Below are 20,281 nucleotides of genomic sequence, written 5' to 3' on the forward strand. Positions count from 1 at the left end.
ATGGCATGAAGGGAGTATATTGTTATTAAAAGTTGTTGCATTGAGAATGGTTTTAAGTGAAAGCAAACACATGATATAAATGGTAATGCTAATGCATGTTTCTTAATGAAATTATATTTTATAACTTTATTAAATAATAATAATAATAATAACAACAACAAACTTATAAAGTTATGCGAGTTTGGAAATAAATATTAAATATATGCATGCAGTTTGTTCGCTTAATGTGTTTAGATAAATTGATTTTTTTTGTATGATAATATACAAAATAATATTTTATGTCAATGATTGATTTTTTATGTGTAAATAATATATATATATATTATATGAATATGTGTATATTTATATATTTTTTATAATATATATAAAAAAATTATTTTATTAAAAAATGTTACGTGAACAGAATTAGGACAATATTGCGTAAGCCAATTTCAATCATAACATGGATTTCCCCTCTTATTTAATGCCCACAATCTTTCTTCTATTAATTCTAACCTAACATTTTCACCTACCCTAACCTAAAAGTTGCATATTTTTGACTTTTTCAGAGCAGTAGGAAAATAATAATGTTAATAACAATAGCTATTTCATCAAATATTTAAAATATATAAATCATTTTCAAAGTTTATATGAATATAATATAAAGTGATTATGGTTATTTCAAAAATATCCAATCAAAGATACCAAATAAAAGCATAAGTGAACGAACACTTGTCTTTTGGTGTTAAAATTGAGTGATTTCAGCTAATAGTCTTGTTGGCGAGACATCTCCGCTTACTTAACTATGAACAAACTCATTTCCAAAGATTATTGCTGTTTTTGCTAGTAGAATGTTCATATCATTTTTAATTTTAATATAAAAAAAATAAATTATTAAATCAAAATCTATTTTTTAATATTATATTTTAAAAAAAAAAATTCAAAATATTAGATCAATATATTTAAAATAATTATTTTGATTTAAATTTTTAATAAATTTAAATTCAAAACTTATTTCTCACTAACAAATAGAGTTTACGCTTCTTTAAAATTTGATTTTAATTTTTTTTCTTATTAGGCAATTGTGATTTTCTATAAACGTAAGTTAATTTTTCTCGTAGTATCCCGCCTTTTATTTGATTACTATGCTGATACGATTTTAACTTAATCATTACATATTTAGAAAATATATATAGTATAAATATGACAACACATCTTAATATAATATATTGCTAGCATATTATATAATTACATATAAAATAATTTATTCTAATTTTAGCTTAATAACCAAATTAAACACTTACAATACAATATATAATTCACACAATAAATATTAATATACTCTCTCCGTCCCACATACCATGTCCACGTTGCCGTTTCTATTCGTCTCACATACCATATCATTTTTTTTTTAAAATGATTAGACACTTTAATCTCATTTTAAACTTTTTAATTTTATTTTTTAAAATTTTAATTAAACTAATTAGTTATTTTAATTTATAATTATTTATATTATAGGATAATTATTTTCACTAATACATTCTTAATTATCTACTAATTACACCGCTCCTAAAATACCGTATCTACAGCGTAGCAGACACAGTATGTGGAAATGAGGGAGTAATATATAACATGATACCTTATATAATTCAATATAAAACAAAATATTGTGATATCATCACAATAAACCGAGTATACATCATAGCACAGTATATAACCATAATACATTATATCTTATATGTCTTATGATGAAATACTAATTATTTTAACTTAGTATGCTATCTTAATCAAATTAGTACAGTGCTGGATCAGCACTCTAACCGCCACCATCTAAATTACTATTAATATATATATATATATATTCATCCGTCTCATCCAAAAATATTATTTTTATCATTTTTGTATACATGATTCATAAGTATTAATTTTCTATTTAAATACAAATATATAATTATTTTACTAATAAATCAAATGAAAAATAGATAAACTTTAAAAAAAAAAAAAAAAAAAAATGATCTAATCTATGACAAGAAGTGTGTGACAATTGGGGGACACGGTGGTTGAACGTAGGGCCTCTGAGCTTGTTCCCCAATTTCTTCGCCATAGGATTCTCTAATGTTGCCGTTGCTCTTCTAAATCCCAAAATTAAAATTCAATGGCTAACCAAACTGTCAAATTTTCATGCTTCAATAAATGCTTACCAAATAAGTACAAGTATAACTAGTTTCTCATTAATTTACATATTAATTATAAATTAATTTTTTTTATTTGACTATAGTCTAAGCAAAGAAAAGAAAACCCAACAAGTGACCCCCAAACACATCCTAAAATTTAAGCCAAATCATGCAATAACCACTTCACTTAAAAATTAATATTCATTTCTTTATTTTGCCTCTAATTATTATGACCGTTGCTTCATTTTTATTTTTGTTAATTCTCTTCTATTAATTAATTAATTAAGCATGGAAAACCCTTTGTACGGCTGTACCTAATCTTTATACAGTATATTTTGAGTATTTTACAGCTGTCGCGTGACAAGTGTTTATATAAGGACAAAGGACTTTATATTTTCATGATTATTTTATTTTATTGAAGGAATTGTTTATTAGTACAGCAATTTTATCTATATACAAGATAAAATTAAAATATCCCTATTTATGAATATATCATTTTTTTGGGTATATTTTTTAAAAAATTATAAATATAATAATACATTTATTATCATTAAATTGTGTATGACTTTTATGGGGCCAAACCGTATTTACCGAAATTGTAAGGACCACCGCCAAAACATCCCGAATTTATTCATTGTGTTTCTCATTAATTACTATAGTGACATAAATTTATTAATTTCCACATACGTAATCGAAATTGATAAATAAATCAGAATTAAAAACCGCGGGTTGAGTCCGACAAAGAGTCGGTGGAGCGGAGAGATGCTGGGGAAGAGAGAACTGCTTGATTTCCGGCGAATCTCCGGCGGCATTGTGACCGGAATTATGTATTTATTGTTGCAGCGAGTTTGATGTATTTTAATTTATTGATGTTGTTGCTGTAACGTTCTGGTGGAGCTCCGCTGCTTGTTGATAAGAAGGCTACTTTTCCGGCGGTGGAAAGCAGAAGAATTAGTTGTCGATTTCGTGTTGGCATTGTTGGATTTTGGCGTTGGAAGTTTTCGTTCTGTAGTTCCCTGGCGATTTCGGAGCTTCTGAGGTGCTTTTTTGTTTCGTTTTCTAGTTTTTGGTCTCTGTCTCGGGTTACTGTCATTCGATCTCAGTTTTCCAGTGTGAAGAAGAACTTCGAATCCGATTCTTCTTATGGCTTGTTTAATTTTTGTCGGCTGAAAGTGCAGCTTTTTTTACCTAATGATTTAGTGATGTTTTGGCCTTTGTTTTTTAACTTTAATATAAAGGTTAAATTCTTTTGATGATTTTGGTCATTACCTTCTGCTGTATATAATTTGAAGTCTAAGCGTCCACTTCGCGTGATTGCTGACATTTTTCTGCCCGTCTATTTTTGCAATTTATAAATTTAGCTTTTTATGTATGATGATTGTTGTGCTGAACTCAGAAAATGATGTATCAGGCCCAAATCTGTCCAGGGAGAGGTTGCTCGGGGAAGAGAAGCAGCTTCAATTCCGACAAATTTTTGTGCGGATGTAAGTTACAAGATTTTTTAATTTTGTAAAATTCTATTGGATTCGGTGTTTATAATGGGATCGGAGAGAGTTAGCTTATCAAAGTGTATCTTCTACTCTTCCCCACTCATCTTTTGCTTCTGATGCTCGAGAGAGTTTGAAAGAATTTTTGGAAATCCTTCCTCTTGTACACTGCTATGTGGTTCTTCTAGTTGACTTCTACTTCCTCCATACATCCAATTTTGTCCACATTTCTTCACTTCCTTCTCTTATATGTTTAGATTCTGGTTATTGTAATGGTTGTATCATGGGTTTAGGCTATGTGGTGATTGAAATTTTCAAAAGTAGCTTACCTTTTTATCTTCAACTTCAAGACTTCTTTTTTCACTTCCAAATACTTTTCTTGCTATCTCAGCTATTATTCTTTTACTTTTTCTTTAGGTTACTTTTCTTTCGTCAAGTTAGTTCTTTCAATAATTTAATGCCGTGAAGTATCCAGTTCCAGGTGGCGAGATGAATGGTACTTCCAAGAATGGAAAGGTTTGCAATTTTGAGAAAACTTATCCAGGGTGCTTGGGAAGAATGGTGAACCTCTTTGAGTTGAACTTAGGGGTGTCTGCAAACCGACTTCTCACTGATAGACCACATCGGGATGGTGAGCTCTCTTTCTAAGTCTCTGTTCTACTACTTTTTTTAGTTTATTAACACAAGTTTGAAGTCTAGTGTTGTCTATGAACTGTGATGCCATTAAATTTAGATAAATAGCTTGCTTTCGAAGTGTATTACCATCAACTGGTACTTTTCTTGTTAACATTGCTCGCTATTTTGAGAACAAAACTAAGCTAAGATGTATGTAAGTTACACGTTTAATGGTTCGAGTTTGTTGCTGACGGCATCAGCTTTTGAAACTGTTTCCAACAGCAGCTTTTCCTTGTCCTATATGTCCCTCTTTTCATCTATGATTATGTAGTTGGATTGCAACTCAAGGCTGTTGACATATTAACTGGATTCATAGGCTCTCCCATTTCAAGGACCAGTTCAGATGTATCAAGGGTGAGTCCATCGGTTGACCAAGCAGAAGAAAATGCGGTAAAATCTCTGTACTAATGATATTACCAAATTTTAAAAGAACTTGCTGAAACATCATCCTGAATGCGGCATTTATTTTGATCTGATGCGAGGCTTACAGGTGGCAGCAGGGTTGAGGAACATCTCTTCAAACAGAACATCAAATGGAACGCCCATGAAGATGCTTATTGCTCAAGAGATGTCCAAAGAGGCGGATTCCAGACGTAATCCACCTAATTTAGTTGCAAAACTAATGGGGCTTGATTCCCTTCCGCCACAGGATGCTGAATCCATGATGCAAAGAAGCCATACCAAAACTCATCCCCGATCTCATTCAGATATACCTATGAGTAACTGGGAGCAACAGAATGGATTTGTTCACTATGTTGATTCAAGTGAATATAAGGATGTCTATGAAGTTTGGGAACAATCGCCGAAATGTGTACATAAGGGGAGACACAATGGAACTGCAGATGAAAAAAGGATGGTGCTAATACGACAGAAGTTTGCTGAAGCAAAGCGCTTGTCTATGGATGAAAAACTTCGCCAATCCAAGCAATTTCAAGATGCATTAGAGGTTTTGAATTCCAACAGAGACTTGCTCCTGGAGTGTATGCAAGAACCAAGTTCTTTGTTGTCTCAGCAACTATACAACCTGCCTTCACTTTCTCATCACTTGGAAGGAAAGTGTATCACTGTCCTTAAACCTTCAAAAGCGGCAGAAGGAAACAACTTGGATGGATCTGGGGATAAAGAAGGTAAGCATAAGAGAATGGGTACCTTTGTTCAGCCAAACAGATTGGAGAAAGGACCCCCGGAGAGCTCCCCTCCTGGAAGTTGGAATAAATATGATAGTCCCACCGAACCAACTCGAATAGTAGTTCTGAAACCTAGCCTCGGCAATATTAACGATAAGGCTTTGGGTTCTCCACGGTCACAATCAGCAAGGATACACAGTGAAGACTTTTTTGGGGATGTAGAGGACAATGTGAATAAGGAATTACAAGAAGTTGCAAAAACAGTCGCTCTACAAGTGCAGGAAAAACATGAAAGGCGCCACAGAGACGAAGTGTTGGTTTCCTCAGTGTTTTCCAACGCCTATGTGGCGGATGAAAGTTCATTTAATAAATCAGAGATTGAGTTTCCGACTGGCATTCTCACTGATTCAGAAGTCATGTCACCTGTATCTAGGCAGTCGTGGGACTATGCCAATAGGCTTGGTAGCCCATACTCAACCTCCTCCTTCAGCAGAGCTTCATATTCTCCAGAGTCATCAGTTTGCCGAGAAGCAAAGAGACGCCTCTCTGAAAGGTGGGCCATGATGGCATCTAATGGAAGCTCTCAAGAGCATAGACCTGTTCGAAAAAGCTCCAGCACGTTGGGTGAAATGCTTGCTCTGTCAGAGGCAAAGAAGAGCACTATGATTGGGAAAGAAGACAGCTCTAATGAAGGGCCCGTAAATTTACATTATCTTTTAGGTGGCAAGCAAGGAACAGATGAAAATATGGATGACTTGTCGAGGAGTCTTACGAGGTCAAAATCTCTTCCAGTGTCTTCCACTTCCAGGATCAGTTCAGATGTTTCAGCTTCTGATAAAGGCAATATCACTCCTAAGGAAGAAATAAAGACGAGAAGGACTAAAGCATCATTCAAAGGGAAAGTTTCTAGTTTGTTTTTCTCTAGGAGCAAAAAAACTAGTAAAGACAAATCTCACAAGTCTGAGTCCAAAGATGATCTCTGCTCCACCAAAAGTGTTATCAACAAAGGGCCCAACCGCTCGTCGTCGGTCTTAATGGAGCAGTCTGGTGAACCATCTTTATCAGATCTAATTTACAAGCAGAGCATGCTACCCTCTCAGGTAATTTAATTGTTTCCCTTGATTTTCATGTCAACTATTTATTCATTTAGTTCCTACTTTGTTTCCCAGAAGAGAAGTTTATGAAATATCTCATTAATACATAGAAGCTGAGCAATAATATATTTATTAATTTCTCTTCTAGCTATACTTAAGTTTTGGCGCAGAAATATGGTGAAAAGCTATTTCTAGTCTTGATTTGGTATATAACCACTTCAATGTTGGCTAATGATTTTTTTTTCATTTTCATATCTTGAATTTGAATCTCAAATTGTTTATATTATACACTTGTACTTTGGCAGATGGAAGTTCCCATGGAAATGCCCATTGCATTAGGGAATCATGGCGAAAATCTGGACCAGCCGAGTCCAATATCTGTGTTAGATCCCCTGTTTGAAGATAATGAGCATGGGGAAAAAGTATCCCCTCTCTACGCAGAACCTGACCCTCATGGTAAACAATTTTCCCTTTAAGTTTGTGCACTCACATGTTTCGAATGTATTCCTTATTTAATTCGCTTGATATTTTTCGCAACCTTGATTTCAGGTTTTGAGTTGCCACTTAATCCTATTACTTCAAATTTGATTGACAAGTCACCGCCGATTGGCTCCATTGCCAGAACCCTCTCTCGTGACGACTCATGTGTTGGCACAGCCTCATCATACCCAAAAAGGGAATCCTTAACAACTCGAGGGATGGAAGGAGAGCAACAAGATTGGATTTCTTTTGTCAAGACACTATTGACCGTAGCCGGTCTCCAAAATGAGGTGCCATCGAATTCATTTCTAGCCAGATTCTACTCACCCGAATGCCCACTGGATCCATCCTTAAGAGACAAGTACATTAATTCAAATGACAAGGAGACATTCCACGAGGCCATACGGAGACAAAAGCGATCGCTGCAGAAGCTCGTGTTCGACTGCGTAAATGCAGCACTCGCGGACATCGCAAGCTCGGGCCAGCAAGCCAGTCCGATTACCGAATCCAACAACTGCACACTGGAAAGTACGTCCTCCACAATGCTGGACCAGGTGTGGGCCAAATTGCACACATGGTTCTCTGGCCAGATGAGATATGTTCCAGAAGACTGTGGGGACGACAACAGCCTGGTCGTGGAGAGGACGGTGCAGAGGGAGGTGGTAGGCAAGGGGTGGGATGATAATTCAAGGCTCGAACTTAATAATCTTGGCGTCGAAATCGAAGGGAAGATGATGGAAGAACTCGTAAATGAGACGGTGGTTGAATTGACAGGTAGACTACAACCTTGATATTAATTATAATCTCATCTCATACTATACCCGTTACACAAGATCGATCGATCATTCGTTCCCGACCCGTCCCCATCCCTACTTGCTTCTCACATATATCATATGGCAGTGGCACCTACATTCATGGCTGCACTTATTTAATGCTCACAGCATCTATTTATGGCATAACTTCTATTTGTTCCATTCAATAAAATGCAAGAATAATGCCATGTCATGGTAAATTCTACACTTTAGGTCATAATACATGTTACAATATTCTAGGTAAATTTTTGTTGTGTATTATTGAGCTAGAGTGGTTAAATTTCTTTGCATTGCAGGTAGGGAATTTGAATTTGTATCCAGGTGAAGGTGAAAGGTGAATGTGAAGGTGAAGCAGAGTTAAAAGGTAAACTTGCTTTTTAACCCTTGTAGCAGCATCTTATTATTTATTACTGTATTATTGAAAAATAATTGCTTTGTTGCTTTGAATAATAAAGGCTAAAAAGAAATGAAAGCAATAAATGTGTTTGCTATGCTGTCTGCCTGACTGTCAGTTCTGTGCATGGGAAACTTCCTAAAAAGTCACAAGTTTCAGACATGAAAATTCATTTCATTATTAATTAACTACTTCAATATATATATTAGTAGAGTTATGGATCCCAAATATCTTTGCCAATTGTCCATATCTTTGAACAGATTTGTAGACAGTGCTATCTTGGTTCAATAAATTGCATATGTTATTTTGCATATATTTAAGTGCTTAGCCTGGTTGAATATAGTTTATTTGTGATCATTTTGATATTACTTTTTACAATTACTGTTAGATTGAATATATTAATTAATTAATTAATTACAATCCTTAATATTCAGCTAGTTTACTTTCATAGATGCATTGGGAGGATTAATCTATTAAATTGGGTGAGTGAGTCTAGTCTATCTGTCAGGTCTCAATTTAATTTTATCCAATTTTAGGCGTTATCAGAATATGTGATTTCCAAATTATAGGCTCTGGTTACATTATTTTTCAAATCAATAACCATGAAGCACAGTATATATCCACGAGGGGTGTATTTGGATGTAGTATTGAATTTGATTAATGTTTTAAATAAATAATTTTTTTTGAATGTATTATAAAAAAAATTGGTATTTGACAGTGATATTTTTTAATAAAAAATAAAAGTCGATGAATAGTGAGTCTCGAGTCAGTTGATGACTTGAAATTAACTACAGGTGAAATTATTATCAATCATATGAAGTGGAATTAGCAGATTTTGTGTATGTATGGTAATGGTAATGGTATGGTGTAGGTATTGTATTGTAATTATATGGAGTAGTATCATGCATTAATTGCGGGTGGGGTCTCTCAAATTGAATAATTTTGTTGATATCATTGACTAGTTGCAGATGCTCAATGATTTCAACCATTTTCTGCCACAAAACCAATGGTGTTTCTATTTTTAATAATAAGGTAGATATAACTACTTTGAACTATAAAATTTATTGATGTCTTCATTTTTGGATCTCTCATCAGATTTTAATTAATTGTTTTATTTTTGTAAAAATATTAAATTAAATAATTGTTTTTTTTTTGTTTTTTTTTCTAAAGTTTTATAAACACAATTCTAAAATGAGAGAGGGTTTAGAATTTAATGAGGGAGTTGTAACAGAGCCCAATTGCAATGGGCTGGGGAATAGGGTAGATTAGAGTAGAGTACAGAATACCCATAAAGAAATACTAAAATGGGGGAATGAATGAATACAAGGATCCAACGTGAGGAGAAAAATTCATTCATTCTCTTTCGTATCGTATGTTATTTCCCTGCACTTAATTTGCTTCCAAGTTGTTATTTATTTTTCTATTTTTTTATTACAATCATACCTCACTTTTTAATAATCCTAACCAACATGTGCTAGATCGAGCCTGGAGTTGTGTTTGTTGAATTTGTGAGCTTTGCAATCTTTTAAATTAATTTGTTTTTCTTTTTTCGAAATTGTCTTATAAAAATCTTATGTATTGAATTGGAAAATTTATTTAATTATATATATTCTATATAATTTTGACTTAGGGTGTGTTTCTCTTAGGAGGAGGTTTTGGGGAAATTTGGGTGTGTTTCTCTTAGGAGGAGGTTTTGGGGAAATTTGGGATTGAATTTAGTTTTTATTTGAGTTTTGAGACGAGCTTGAATTCTGATGTTTCTTTTGGGTTTGGGTTTGGTTGGAGTTTGAGGAGTTTTGATGTGTATTAATTCGATAGTATAAATATAATAATATAAATGTATATTATTGTATATAAGTTAATTATAAATTTATATTATATCTATATATTTTTAAAAAATTTATTTATTTATATTATAAAAATAATTATTCTCTACAAAATTACATATATATTATATATATTTTATTAAATTATAATTATTATAAATCCTGTTTTATATTTATAATTTTAAAAAAAAGGGAGAGAGAGAAAAAATAACCGTATGTATGTGAGTCTGTCCTCCAAACCTCCTCCAGTCCAAAGTTGTGCTGGAGAAACACACCATTGGTTATGCTAAAGGGCTGCAAATTTGGGAATAGGTAGAGCTCGTAAATGGGCCAGGCCCGGATATTCAATCCTAATCCATCTAGTTTTATCATTTTTATAGGCTAGTTCGAGTTGTACTATAATTATAAATTACGTTAGGGTTACTAGTGGGCAGGCGGGCTTGCTCCATTGAATATAATAGCTATATATATATATATATATTAAAAATAAAAACTTTATAACCTCAAGTAAATAAATGAATTGATATTAACATATTTTCAAAAAAGAAAAAATATCTTTTTACTACAAACAGAAAACAACCAAAGTATCAAGGATGACAATATAAGAATTGTCTCAACACCAAGGACAACCAAAAAGAAAAGGGCACGAATTTTTGGATAATTGACCTTCTATTGTTTTTGGAATTGGATACGATATTACTCCCTTCCCTCCGTTCCACGTACCATATTCATATTGCCGTTTTTGTCCGTTCACATATCCTATTATTTTTCTTTTTTGGAAAATGATTACACACTTTAATCTCATTTTAAACTTTTTAATTTTATTTTTTTTAAAATTTTAATTAAATTAATTAGTTATCTTAATCTTAATTTATAATTATTTATATTATCGGATAATTATTTTCGCTAATACATTCTTAATTATCTATTAATTACGCCCATCATAAAATACCGTGTCTACAGTGTAACAGACACTGTACGTGGGTCAGAGGTAGTATTTTGAATTGAAATACATTTAAAATAATATTAATAAAATATAAAATGTAAGTAAAATGAGTCGCATTTTATATAGCGGACAATAAGAAGTAATTTAAAAGGAAATATAAATATTTAGGCGGAACTACGGAAGGGGTATATTGATTATTAGTGTTTTTAAATAATATATCTAATATTTGTTTTATTATTATTATTATTCAAAAAATTATGATTAAATAATTATTTTGTTTTATAAATCATTAAAAATAAAAAGATTGAACAAAGACATATTAATATATATATTTTTTTATAATATAAAAATTTGGAGCAGTTAAATTCAACTCACACATTATCAAACCATTCTTTACAGACGATATTAACATTTATAATATCATCTGGTGATTATGAAGGACTCTTTATATATTTATATAGTATTACTCTTAATTCAAAATATTTAATTTGAAGATTGATGGGAATTGACGAATGGTTATGGTGCATGAAACTATGTCAATGTATTGTATTTTTATATTTGTATGATATTAATAAAATTCAGATATTGTCTTCTATTTCTATGTCACGTATTGTTCTTATATTACATATTGTGGGGATTATATTATGTATTATATTAATATTACGTAATTCATGGGTTAGTTGTGATCCCTACGTCATGTGCTATGTGAGACTATTATATATATATTTTTTGTTATGTCACAAATAGATTTTTTTTTTTATTATTAATTAATTAAATTTTTAACTTTTTGTACATAATATTCACCCAAAATCACTTTATTTATATTTTTTATCAATAAATAAATATTTTTATCTATATTTAAATTTTATTAGTATTTTATAAATTTTGTTTTAAATTAATTATAAAATAAATAAATATTTTTTATTTGTATTATATAAAATAATATGCAATATTGCATATGTTTCATTGAGATATAATTTTAATAATATTTGAAATATTAATAACAATACTCATATAAAAAATACTCCTTCCGTCCCAAAACTATAGTTTCGGTTATATTTGGCACGAGATTTAAAGAATATTGATATTATATTGGTAACAAGTAAAAAGTACCGATAAAAGACTTTTTTGCCTTTATGACTGTATTAGCTTAAAAAGTAACGGCAATTGTATAATAATAATAAAAAAGTAATGATAGTTTTATAGTGATATGATTATTTATGGAAAAGAGACTATTGTTCTGGGACGGACAAAAATGGTAAACAAGACTATTGTATTGAAACTAGAAGTGTCAATTCGTGTTTTTGGGTCGTGTTCGTGTCGGGTTGAGCCATGAGGATAACAAAATAACTGTCAACCCGAACCCGAAATCTAACCTGAAACTCTAGACTCGAACACGACACGCATTCTTTCAGGTCGAGTTCAGGTTGACCTGAATTAGTTTCTGGTCACCCGAAACCCGAACAAACCCGATACGAAACCGACACGAAACAGACCCGAAATTTTTTTAAAAAATTAAATTGACCTAAAAAATATCATTTTTATTTTAATTTTTCTATTATTTTATATTTAAAATAATATAAATATTATAAATTAAAATAATAATAATAAAAATTTCAGGTCAACCCGAAACACGAAACTCAAAATCTAATCTGATTTTGATATTTCAGGTTATCAAGTCAACCCGAAACACGACCCGAATTTTCTTCGTTTCAAGTTCGGGTCAACCTGATTTTTTTCAAACCCGAAATACCCAAACCCGAACCTGAAAAATTTCAGGTCGAACGGGTTCGGTTTTTTGGGTCAGGTTTACTTTTGACACCCCTAATTGGGACGGAGGGAGTAATAAAATAATATCACAACTTATTATTAAAAATTTATTAATCTACACTATTTAAAATATCGTATCTTTAATAAAATGATAATTTGTAATGAGATAGAAAGAGTATATACACATATTGATAATGTGAATGATACAATAGGGTGTGTTGGTTTGGGGTATTGGATTTTAAATACACTATTTATTCCATTTATTTTTCTAAAAAACATCAAATCAAACACTTATTTTTTATTTTTTATATTATACTAAAAATTAATTTTACATTCAAAACATCACATTAACACCTATTTATATCTCATAATACAACTATTCAAATTAAAAAATTTTACTATTCAAATCTCAACTCAAAATCCAAACACCCAAACAAACACACCCTAAATAAATGGTCAAGTAATAATGTTTATTAATAATTTACTAATTTATACTCTCTCCGTCCACTTACAATGTATAAATTTACTTTTAGCGTGGGTAGTTAAAAGTAGTGTAATGACATTTTTGTCCTTATTTTTTGGTGTAAAAGTAATAATATGATGTAAAGTAAAAGTATTTGTGAAAAAAAGTATGATATTTAATAAAATGTTTACTTTGTAATTGAACATCCCAAACTTTATAACTGTACGGCGGGAGTATTTCCTAAAATAAATATACATATATTGGTAATGTGAATGAGTGCAATAAATAAATGGACAGGTGGCAGTGTTTAATTAGTGGAGAAAACGTATAGTAGGTGGGGGTCTAACTACTTTCCCTACACTGCACTAACTCTGTGTCTGTGGGGGACTTCCTACGGTTCGCTGCTCCAGTGACTGACAGAATCACTGTTCATAACATTGCAATATTTAATTATTCATTCAATTATTCACATTCCTATTTACTCAATTAAACTATTTTCTTATTCAGTCGGTGCTATCTATATTGTACTCCCTTCGTCCCAAAGTGTAATATTTATTTTTGGCACAAGTTTTTATGTAGATAGTATTAAGTAAGATAATTTAGAAATTAGATAGTATGATGGAGAGATAAATATATATTTTATTTTTTTATTTTAATATGTGATGGGATAAAGTGTGGGGTGGAAATTAAGTATAATTAATTATTTCCTATTTTGAAAATGTTGCAGGGTGTTTAGGACATACCAAAAAGAAAATATTACAGGGTATTTGGGACGGAGGGAGTACTATACTATGTAACTATAATCTTAATTTGAATTTTGTGTTAGAATTTAAATAGTAAAATTTTGAATTTGAATTATTGTATGATATAATATAAATAGGTATTACTGTGATGTTTTGAATGTCAAATTGATTTTTAGTATAATATAAAAAATAAAAAATAGATGCTTGATTTGATATTTTTTGGGGAAAAAAATGAGATAAATAGTGTAAAAATCCAATCCCCAAACAAACACACCCTTAAACTAAATCACGGCTCTTAAAAGCTACATAATTATTTGACTTATAATTCTTTACTAATTCATGATAACAAGCATACTATATAGATTATAGAATGATATTGGCCCTAGTTCTATTTTATTTTTTAGGGTTTCTGTTTTAGGCTAATCATCACATATAGACATATATATATATATATATTATCACTATACAAATATAATACAACTATCAATTTAGACAAATTTTGTGTTTGTGACAAATTTTGTGTTTGTTTCTTTTTTGTCCAAAAACCCCATGTTTCTACTATTTAAACTTTTCGTGTTCTGAAAAAAAAAATATATTTTTGTATTTTTCATAAAATATTTCATTATATATTATTATTTGCTCCAATTCAAAAGTATATTTTTTTACCATTTTCTTCTGTCTCATACAAAATTATCAATTTTCTATTTTTAATAAAAATAATCATATACTAATACTAAAATATTTTTACCTTTTATTTAAATTGCAAACATATCATCACATATAATTACTTATTACATAAAATCAAAAGAGCAAAAATATCAAAACTTTCAAGTTTTTTCAAAACCCATCAAAAGACGCATTATTCAAAACAATATACACTAAACATACTTTATTTATATTTTTATTTAAAACATAATATTAAATATCTATTAATAACACATAATAATACTTTTACTTTAAAATTTTACTATATCTAAAATGCCAGAACACAAAAGGTGCATCCGGAAAAAAAAAAAAAAATTCTAATAAAAAATATTTCATCCCTAAATAATCATATCACAGTAAAATCATTCATATTTTTCCATTATTACATTCAACCCAGACTATAATTATGGGACCAAGAAATTACCTACCAACATCTGTTTTTTATTTAACATATATTATATTTAAAATTAATTTTCAATTCAAGTTATCATATTAACTTATTAGTCATACATTTTTTATTTAAATTCTTTTTATTTTAAAAATAAGTTTAAACACCAAAAATATCCAAAATACAAAAGAACACATCCAACATGTTTTAACAAAAACAGATCCATGTAACCTATGTCGTACGAACTAACTCATAGATATTACTAATAATTAACATTAACATAAACATGCCCTAAACAGACAGCCGACAGCGCGCGTACACCTACACAATCCATTGTGGATTTTATTATTAAGAGTGTGTATGTTTGGGGTTTAGATTTTGAGTTGGAATTTGGATAGTAAAAATTTTGAATTTGAATAATTGTATGATGTGATATAAATAGGTGTTGATGTGATGTTTTGAATGTAAAATTGATTTTTAGTATAATATAAAAAATGAAAAATAGGTGTTTGATTTGATATTTTTGGGGGGAAAAAATTGAATGAATAATGTAAATCCAATCCCCCAAACAAACACACCCTAATATTCATTCTTTCTCCGTACATCTCATCTTTTTTTTTAAATTGGAAGTATAATTATATACTTTAATGAAATTTTAAAGTTCATAATTTATAATTTTTTTAATTAAATTATTTAGTTATTTTAATTTTTAATCTATAATTATTTTTATTAAATCATAATTATTTTTACTAATATACTTTTTAATTACTGAATAATTACACAATACCTAAAAGTTCGTATATAACCTAAATGAAACAAAATAGCTAAGCCGAAGAAAATACTATTTATAGATATTCTTACTTTTATATTTATTTATAATCGTATCATTATACTATTATCAAATTATAAGTGCAATTTTGTCTTTACATATCTATATATTATGAACTACTATTAAAATATTAATACTTTTTATTTAAATATAAAAAATACATATACACCTTAAAAATAAAACTAAATAGAAAGAGTATTATATATGAAAAATTGGAATCGTATTTATTTGATATTGTTGTAAGTATGAAAAATTATAAAGGTATTATAATAATATATACTGATATATATTTTGTGTATTTTTATTAATTTATATTGTTGTCTGTCTATATTATATATGTCACATATTCTAATTTTTGAAAAAGGATTCTTGAAAATTGAGTAATTGATTAACACTAAATAAAGACACTAGATGTTTGGTGTAATACATTTTGAAAGAGAATTGAGAAATTGAATAGAAAAATAATAATAAAATAAAATAAAATAAGAACTCGAAAAAAACTTTAATAATATGAGAAATAAATGTTCAACCATTGCTTGTTATAATAATAATATATATAGTGCATATTTTGGTGTGTTTGAAGTAATAATAATAATATCAAAATGAATTCGATCTCAGGCATTGATTCTCATGTTAGCACTAAATAATCCAAAAGATATATATATGTATTAAAAAGTATATTACTTTCTATGTCCCACATAATTTATTTTTATTTTTTATATTTCGTTGATCCCATATAATTTATTATTTTATTTTTTTAAAAATATAATTATATACTTTATTCATATTTATTACATAGGACCAAAGGAGCAATAATTTTAATTTGTAATGATCTTTTAATTTTATTAATCACACCCACCCGTAGAATCATAGATATATACATACATATATATATATATATAAGCATGCATATGAATACCATTATCTCCCGGCGCCTGCAGCAGCAGAAGGTCCGTTCTATCCGTGCGTTGTACAGAACAACGGTCTATACACATACATACATACATACATACATACAACATGACAATTAATTTCCGTTGCACATCTTCCACCGCCACTTGGGCTGTTTCCGTCGCCGTCACCGCCGCCATATTGGTGGCGTCACCAGCTGAGTGCGCTCGCGCATTCTTCGTCTTCGGTGATTCTTTAGTCGACAATGGCAACAATAACTATTTGGCTAGCACCGCCAGAGCCGACGCCCCCCCTTACGGCATCGACTACCCCACGCACCGCGCCACCGGCCGGTTTTCCAACGGATTCAACATTCCCGACCTCATAAGTATTTGCATTTTCACTACTAAATTTTTTAATTTCATTTTCTTTACTATACAATATTAAAATTAAAATAATAGTTTAACTTTATATAAAAAAATCTATGTTTGTTTTCTTTATATTTCATAAAGAAATTGAGCACATAATTGGATGAAAAAGGTAGTACTATAATAACTATTTTAACTTATATATATACTCTTTAATTGTAAGGTCAATTTTATTTTTTTTTCAAAAATATCAAATTAGACTAATTCCTTCAATTTTTATTTATTTTATTACACTAAAATTTAATTTTGTATTTAAAATATCGCATTAATATATATTTATATTACATTAAACTAATTATTTCAATTCAAAATTTTGATATCAATGCCAAAACCTTTCAAATAAACACACCCGATCATAATTTTTTTTAGGTCAGACGCTGGGGGCAGAATCGACATTGGCGTATTTAAATCCACAGTTGAATGGGGAAAAGTTGCTGGTCGGAGCTAACTTCGCGTCCGCCGGAATTGGGATTCTCAACGACACCGGCGTTCAATTCGTAAGAACTTTTTGAATTTTTGTAGTTTGATTTGATAGATATATGGTTGCGTTCGTGTGCGAATTCGGAGGAATGTATCGCTAATTAATTGAGTGTTGATAATTTTGTGGCGGCGACAGGCGCAGATAATCAGGATGTATCAGCAATTGGAGTATTTCCGGCAATACCAAGCTAGGGTTACGGCGCTGATCGGACCAGAGCAGACGCAGCTCCTCGTCAACGGCGCGCTCGTCCTCATCACGCTCGGCGGCAACGATTACGTCAACAATTACTTCCTCACTCCGGTCACTTTCCGCAGGCTGCAATTCAATCTCCAGGACTTCTCGAAACTCATCGTCTCCGAGTACAGGAAGATTCTCCTGGTAACTAATCAACCAATCGATTAATTTAACTATCAATGCATCAAATCGATTAATCGGAACTGAAAGAGCGGCGAATTCGCGCAGAGACTGTACGAATTGGGGGCGCGGAGGGTGCTGGTGACGGGGACGGGGCCGCTAGGGTGCATACCGGCGGTCCTGGCGACGAGGAGCCGGAACGGGCAGTGCGCGGAGGAGCCGCAGCAAGCGTCCGCCATTTTCAATGCTCTTCTGATACAGATGGTCGGAGCCATCAATCAAGAGGTAGGATCAGATGCATTTGTAGCCTTCGATGGAATGCGAATGCAGAACGACTTCATCTCCAACCCCCAAGCGTACGGTACGCTCTCACCATCATCATTTTTTTTAATTTTTTTTTTCAAATAATAATTAATTAATCAAAAAAATAAAAATAAAAAACAGGATTTGTGACGTCAAAAATAGCTTGTTGTGGGCAAGGGGCATACAATGGAGTTGGGCTGTGCACTGCACTGTCAAATTTGTGCCCTAACAGAGAAGTGTACGCATTTTGGGATGCATTTCATCCTTCAGAAAAGGCAAACAGAATTGTTGTTAGATCGATACTTACTGGTTCTGAGGAATACATGTTCCCGATGAATCTGAGCACCATCATTGCCCTGGATCTCCAAAAGGAGAAATCCCGAACATGAACATGAACATAAACATGATTGATCGCATTTAACCTGATTGTGATCATATCATATATCAAATGTCTTTGAAATTTTCTTTAATTTACTTTCCACACTCATTGAGCAAATGAATTAATAGTAGTGCTTGTTAGTTAGCTTTGTTCGATCTGAATCATGTAATTGAATAATGATGATTCGTTGTTTCCTTCAATTTCACGAAATTTGTGACAATGGTTGAGCAAATTGGACATAACTGTAGTGTCTCCTGTCAAGGTTATAACTTATATGCATGTATTCGTCCAACAATTTTTATTTTATTTTATCTTTTGACATATATGTTATTTTTTTAAATAAAATATAATATAATAATAGCAATAGTTTATGTACACACTCATGCAATATATCATATATTATACCTGATAAACAAAAGTTTATAATTCAATATAAAATATTATTTAAAAATTATTAAAATATTACTTTCAAGACATATTCTTTATTTATAGTATATCACTGTAAATATAAATATGTACAGATTTTTACTTGAAATAGAGAATTTTAATTTCACATGCTAATAATAAACATAGTGTAATTATTTGTTTAGAATTTTTGTTTGAAGTATTATTTTATGTAAGATACAAAAAAAAATTAATATTTTATATTGAATATTGATTTTTTAATAAAAAATATAATATATTATATATACATTAAAAATTGTGTCGTGTAAAAAAATAATTGGGTAAATAAAAAAAAATGTAGGAATGACCCCTTGAGCATTGGATCCCGTGGATATCGGCATAAAATTATCATCTCCTTCTTACAAATTAACATTAAATTTTTTATCCGCTGGTAGAAGAATATAAATAAATTTATGTTCAATAAAAAATCGTTCCAAATGAAAATTTTATTAGAAAAGGATGGGAAATAAATATATATGTGTGTACTTTGAGGAAATCAATGATGCTAACAACTAAAAGTCTACATCTTTACTTCGTAAGATGCAAAAATTTAATATATGGGCCAATACTTTCGACTTATTTTATTTATTTATTTATTTTCAATATTAATATAATTACATTTATTTTATGGACGTGGACCAATCCGATATTTATAATCCATTTTAAATAAATGGGTAGGCCTTGGATCACAGGTGTATTTATTAGCTTACACAAGAGCCATGCTACATTAGATATTTATGTACAGTGAACTTTAATTGCATATGGAGTATATATTAAATTAACATTTTTGTAAAATAAAAATCATTTGATATTATCACATCTCTCTTTTATTTATTTATTTTTATACAAATCCATTCCAATGGAATCAGATGATAACTTCCAAGCAGACGATATCTCATCATTTGATCTAAAAGAGTTTTAGATCATCACATCTCTTTATTTAAGAAAAATATACTCTTACAAAGTATCAGTTTTTTTATTTTAGTCCGTTCTATAATAAAGTATCAATTTTTTTTTAGTAATTGTACTATCTACCAAACATTACAAATACTCTTACAATATACAATATATTATACAAATATCATTACCTTTATATCACACATACTAAT

The 20,281-nt window shown here is 30.4% G+C and overlaps 2 protein-coding genes across 4 annotated transcripts; both read left to right on the plus strand.

Annotated features, from left to right (window-relative positions):
• Positions 1–2,853: 2,853 nt before the first annotated feature.
• Positions 2,854–8,535, plus strand: LOC127244167 (uncharacterized). Of its 3 annotated transcripts, none has more exons than XM_051264570.1 (8): positions 2,854–3,192; positions 3,565–3,637; positions 4,058–4,271; positions 4,632–4,705; positions 4,806–6,542; positions 6,842–6,992; positions 7,086–7,790; positions 8,125–8,535. In XM_051264570.1, the coding sequence occupies exons 3-8, from the start codon at positions 4,130–4,132 to the stop codon at positions 8,151–8,153; spliced, it is 2,838 nt and encodes a 945-aa protein (XP_051120527.1). In that variant the 5' UTR covers positions 2,854–3,192; positions 3,565–3,637; positions 4,058–4,129; the 3' UTR covers positions 8,154–8,535. The 3 variants fall into 3 exon arrangements, with proteins under 3 accessions (XP_051120527.1, XP_051120526.1, XP_051120525.1); XM_051264569.1 differs by having other exon boundaries at positions 4,109–4,271; XM_051264568.1 differs by having other exon boundaries at positions 4,116–4,271.
• An 8,283-nt stretch (positions 8,536–16,818) lies between these two features.
• On the plus strand, positions 16,819–19,051 carry LOC127244211 (GDSL esterase/lipase At5g33370-like). Its single transcript, XM_051264644.1, has 5 exons — positions 16,819–17,171; positions 17,581–17,708; positions 17,828–18,070; positions 18,155–18,407; positions 18,491–19,051. Exons 1-5 carry the CDS (start codon positions 16,913–16,915, stop codon positions 18,736–18,738), a joined length of 1,131 nt encoding a protein of 376 aa, XP_051120601.1. The 5' UTR covers positions 16,819–16,912; the 3' UTR covers positions 18,739–19,051.
• Positions 19,052–20,281: the final 1,230 nt, after the last annotated feature.

Source organism: Andrographis paniculata, unplaced genomic scaffold, assembly GCF_009805555.1.
Source record: "Andrographis paniculata isolate CXL003 unplaced genomic scaffold, ASM980555v1 Contig9END, whole genome shotgun sequence".
Lineage (NCBI taxonomy): Eukaryota > Viridiplantae > Streptophyta > Magnoliopsida > Lamiales > Acanthaceae > Andrographis > Andrographis paniculata.

Bases quoted from the DNA above. Each gene is read 5' to 3' on its own strand.
- LOC127244167 (XM_051264570.1), top strand. From the start codon at position 4,130: ATGAATGGTACTTCCAAGAATGGAAAGGTTTGCAATTTTGAGAAAACT. The intron at 4,272-4,631 runs GTGAGCTCTCTT...CTGGATTCATAG, and splicing joins TGATAGACCACATCGGGATG to GCTCTCCCATTTCAAGGACC. The intron at 6,993-7,085 runs GTAAACAATTTT...CCTTGATTTCAG, and splicing joins CGCAGAACCTGACCCTCATG to GTTTTGAGTTGCCACTTAAT.
- LOC127244211 (XM_051264644.1), top strand. From the start codon at position 16,913: ATGACAATTAATTTCCGTTGCACATCTTCCACCGCCACTTGGGCTGTT. The intron at 18,071-18,154 runs GTAACTAATCAA...GAATTCGCGCAG, and splicing joins AGTACAGGAAGATTCTCCTG to AGACTGTACGAATTGGGGGC. The intron at 18,408-18,490 runs GTACGCTCTCAC...AATAAAAAACAG, and splicing joins CTCCAACCCCCAAGCGTACG to GATTTGTGACGTCAAAAATA.